The following is a 3734-nucleotide window of genomic DNA, read 5'->3' on the forward strand; positions in this document are numbered from 1 at the left end:
TTTTAGTTGTCCAATTAATTTCTTTCTAATTTTAGTAGAGACGGGGTCTCCCTCTTGCTCAGGCTGGTCTCGAACTCCTGAACTCAAACAATCCGCCCGCCTCGGCCTCCCAGAGAGCTAGGATTACAAGCGTGAGCCACCGCGCCCAGCCCCCAGTATGCTTTTATCTATAAACAAAGATGATAAAATGTATGTATATGAATAATATTATCCTGGAAATTTGAACAAGGCAAGGTTGTTGACCAGATCATAAATCCCTTGACCCACTGTGTCTTAATGCAAACTTTCATCAGAACACATTTTCTAAAATTTAAAGAAAGTTTGCAGACAACTCTGAATCCATTACATTCTAAAAGGCTTTTGTGGATGGCTATTTTCTCCTTTTTTATTTCAGTTGCAACTAAATATGACCTAAATAAAAATTAATTTAGAAAAAAAAGACTTGAAACCATATTTTCTTCCCTGAAAGTGAGTTGTAGAAATTTCAAAATTCGGTAATACTCATCTGTTATAGAAACTAAACAATGTGTTCTAACTTTCGGTTCAGAGTTAGAATAATTATATAATTGGGACTGAAATCACCACTATTTAGCACAGTGCATGATAAATGCCAAGTGTTACTAAGAACTTTAAATACATTAAAAATTAATCTTTACAATGACCTTATGAGACAGGCATTATCACTATTTCACATATGACAAAAATTAGAGTCATAGATTCAAGCAATTTCCTCAAGGTCACACAAAATATACTTATCATGGCAGGATTAAAATCTTGGTATTTGGAAAATAAAACCTGACTTATTTCACAGAGCTAATGCTTAAAATACGTAGACAGTTCAGCAGCTACAGAAAGGTGAGGGGTGGGCATGGGCACTTTTCATTGACAACAGATTAAATATCCCAGAGGTTATGTGAAGAGCCTGGTATGACAAAAGCAAACTACTTTATGCTAATATACATGTAATATAGTGCATATCTCCATATATTTGGTGATGAGAGTAACATTAGAAAACGTTTAGTCTAATCTCTTCCTTATAACAATGAGAAAATTAAAACTCAGCCAGGTAGAACCTTGCCCAGGATTGATCGTATGGCTAGCTAGGATAGTTTTGTTTTTTCCTACTAGCCCAAGCTTATTTTTTAAAATTACTCTCATTTACATATGTGAGTGAAATAAAATTATATTCAAGAATTCACCTGGGTATATAAGACCTGAACTGATCTGATTTCTGAAAAGCTTCAAGACCAAAAAAAAAAAATCAAAACCATGATTTTACATTATTTCCTAGGGGTAATAATAATCTATAACAAATGAAATTATATGAAGGAATAAAACTGTGTATTTCCAACTGAAAATTGGACAAGATGTGACTATAAATCAATGAGGCTGAACTTTAGAAAAACATACCAGAAATTCTTGAACAGATGCAAATTCTCCATCATTATACTTGCCTGGAGATTACATACTTAACTCCAGTGATACTTTCACTGCTCAAAATATTTGTAAACTTTCTCTTTGGAACTTTCTTAAGAACCAGTGCATAGGAGATAGAGCACACACACACACACACACACACACACACACACACAACACACACACACAACTCATCACTCAGAAAATCAGTCTCATTATTTTATAGTTACATCCTATTTTTGACCATAAATGGCAATACCCATCTTGATCACCCACCTTATTCACAAGACTTGACTCCAAATGGCTTTTGCTTGTTTCCAAAATTCAAATTCACCCTCAAAAGACGAAGATTTGCCACCACTGAGGATATTCAAAATAGTGTGATGAAGGTTCTAAAGATAATTCCAAAGTGCTTTGAGCAATGGCAGCATCATTGGGATAATGGTATAGCTTCCCAACGTGACTTCCTTGAAGGAAAGAACACTCATGTGGATGTGTAAGTTCTGGTATGTTTTTGAATTTTTAAAATAAATCAGTCTTGTTCTCTGATAGTCACATCTCTTAGATGAGGGGAACAAAACGTAAGTAAGCATAATATTAAATATAAGTTTAAACTCTCTAAAAACAGCACCATTCAAAATATTTCCCCACATATATTCACCACCTTTTACAACCCTTACATTATGCACTTTAAAAAATGGAGTACTATAATTATAACACAGAAGTATTGTCAATTAAAAAAAAGTCAGTAGTCCATTAACAAGCCCTACATTAAGATGCATGGTAAGTATACAAAGTTGCTTAATTTTTCTTACCTGTAAACAAGGGTGTCATCAAAAGTACCATTGTACTGTATTTGAAACATACGTATTCCAGGGATATTTCTTTGAAAATTGAATTTAAGCAGTGCTGTTGATGATGTTGCCTCTGCCACCACAATTTTATCTTGACTCATTTTAGTATCACCATTACTACTGCTTGCATTAGACCCTGACTTGGTAGAAGTTGAGATATCTGAAGAACCGGGATCAGGCTCATGGATATGGTTTGTACTGTTTAGTAAGTGAGGGAGCTTAATTATATGAAGATCCACTGTTTGTGTTGCTTCACCAGCAGGATTGGAAGCAATGCAGGTAAAAGCACCTGTATCCTTTACAGTTGTTATAAGAATGTCAAGTGTTCCATTGTCATACACCAGAGATCTTGTTGCATTTGAAATAAGCTTCCCTTCAGGAGAAATCCAGTGAATTGCAGGTTCAGGGTCTCCCCTGGCTTTGCACCTCAATGTTGCCCTTTGACCCTCCAGGACTCTCATTTCATGTGTGTGACGTGTAATGAGAGGAGGCTCACACAAAAACTCTTCCTCAGGAATTGACCAAAAGTAGCGGCCAGTTAAAAGTGCAGGAGAAGCACAGGTCTCTAGGTCGTCTTCTCTGGACAGACGCCTCAACCACAACAATTCACAATTGCAATGCAAAGGGTTTCCACCAAAACTTAATGCAAAAGTAGATGGGCTTATGATTCCTGAGGTTGCCAGTACCTGAGCTCGCTGAAAGAGAGGATCAGGTGGTAGCTTCTGCAATTTATTTGATGTTACATCTAACCGAGTCATCTTGTGTAAGTGGGAGAAAGTCCCCTTGGGAATGTTGTCAATCATATTGTGATCCAGACTAAGGGTGTGCAAGCTAACCATTTTCTCAACAGCATCCCAAGGAATGGTTTCTAGATTATTATACGACAGATCCAGCTCCTCAAGGGCAAATACATCATCAAATGCTGTAGAAGAAATTAAAGTCAGCTGATTGTTGTTCAATATCAAATGATGGAGATTTGAAAGACCACTGAACATATCATTTGTAATTTTAGTCAATCTGTTGCTATTCAAATGCAAAGCCCTCAAATTTCGTAGGTCAGCAAATGCATGAGGTGTAATAAAACTTATTGTATTCCTGGATAGAGTCAGGTCCACCAAGCTGGTCATGTTGGCAAAATCTTTCCGTTTAATATTTGTAACAAAATTGTCTGCCAACCGCAGTTCCACAGTTCTTCTGTCAATGTTTGGTGGAACAAATAAAAGCCCTTTCTTGGCACAAAGGGTTGCAAGATTAGGAGACAAAATTTGACAGACACAACGCTTTGGACAGATCTGAGCTCTCACTGCTATGCCAATGAAAAACAAATAAAAAAGAAATTTTTCCATTGTAGATCAGATTTAAGAGCCTGTAAGAGAAGACATGAAAGAGAATGTTAGCATCCCATCATTTAATTAATATTGATATTCCTACTAGAATAATATTTTAATGCAATTTTGAATATGG

The 3734-nt window shown here is 36.2% G+C and overlaps 1 protein-coding gene across 1 annotated transcript in view; it reads right to left on the reverse strand.

Moving 5' to 3' along the window:
• Positions 1 to 3734, reverse strand: part of LRFN5 (leucine rich repeat and fibronectin type III domain containing 5) — a 325519-nt gene that overhangs the window by 36468 nt on the left and 285317 nt on the right. The window contains exon 3 of the mRNA XM_012647837.1: positions 2232 to 3636. Coding sequence (XP_012503291.1) covers positions 2232 to 3616 — 1385 coding nt within the window. The 5' untranslated portion in view covers positions 3617 to 3636. The remainder of the gene's footprint in view (positions 1 to 2231; positions 3637 to 3734) is intronic.

This window comes from Propithecus coquereli, unplaced genomic scaffold (genome assembly GCF_000956105.1).
Source record: "Propithecus coquereli isolate 6110/MARCELLA unplaced genomic scaffold, Pcoq_1.0 Scaffold271, whole genome shotgun sequence".
NCBI classification, from domain to species: domain Eukaryota; kingdom Metazoa; phylum Chordata; class Mammalia; order Primates; family Indriidae; genus Propithecus; species Propithecus coquereli.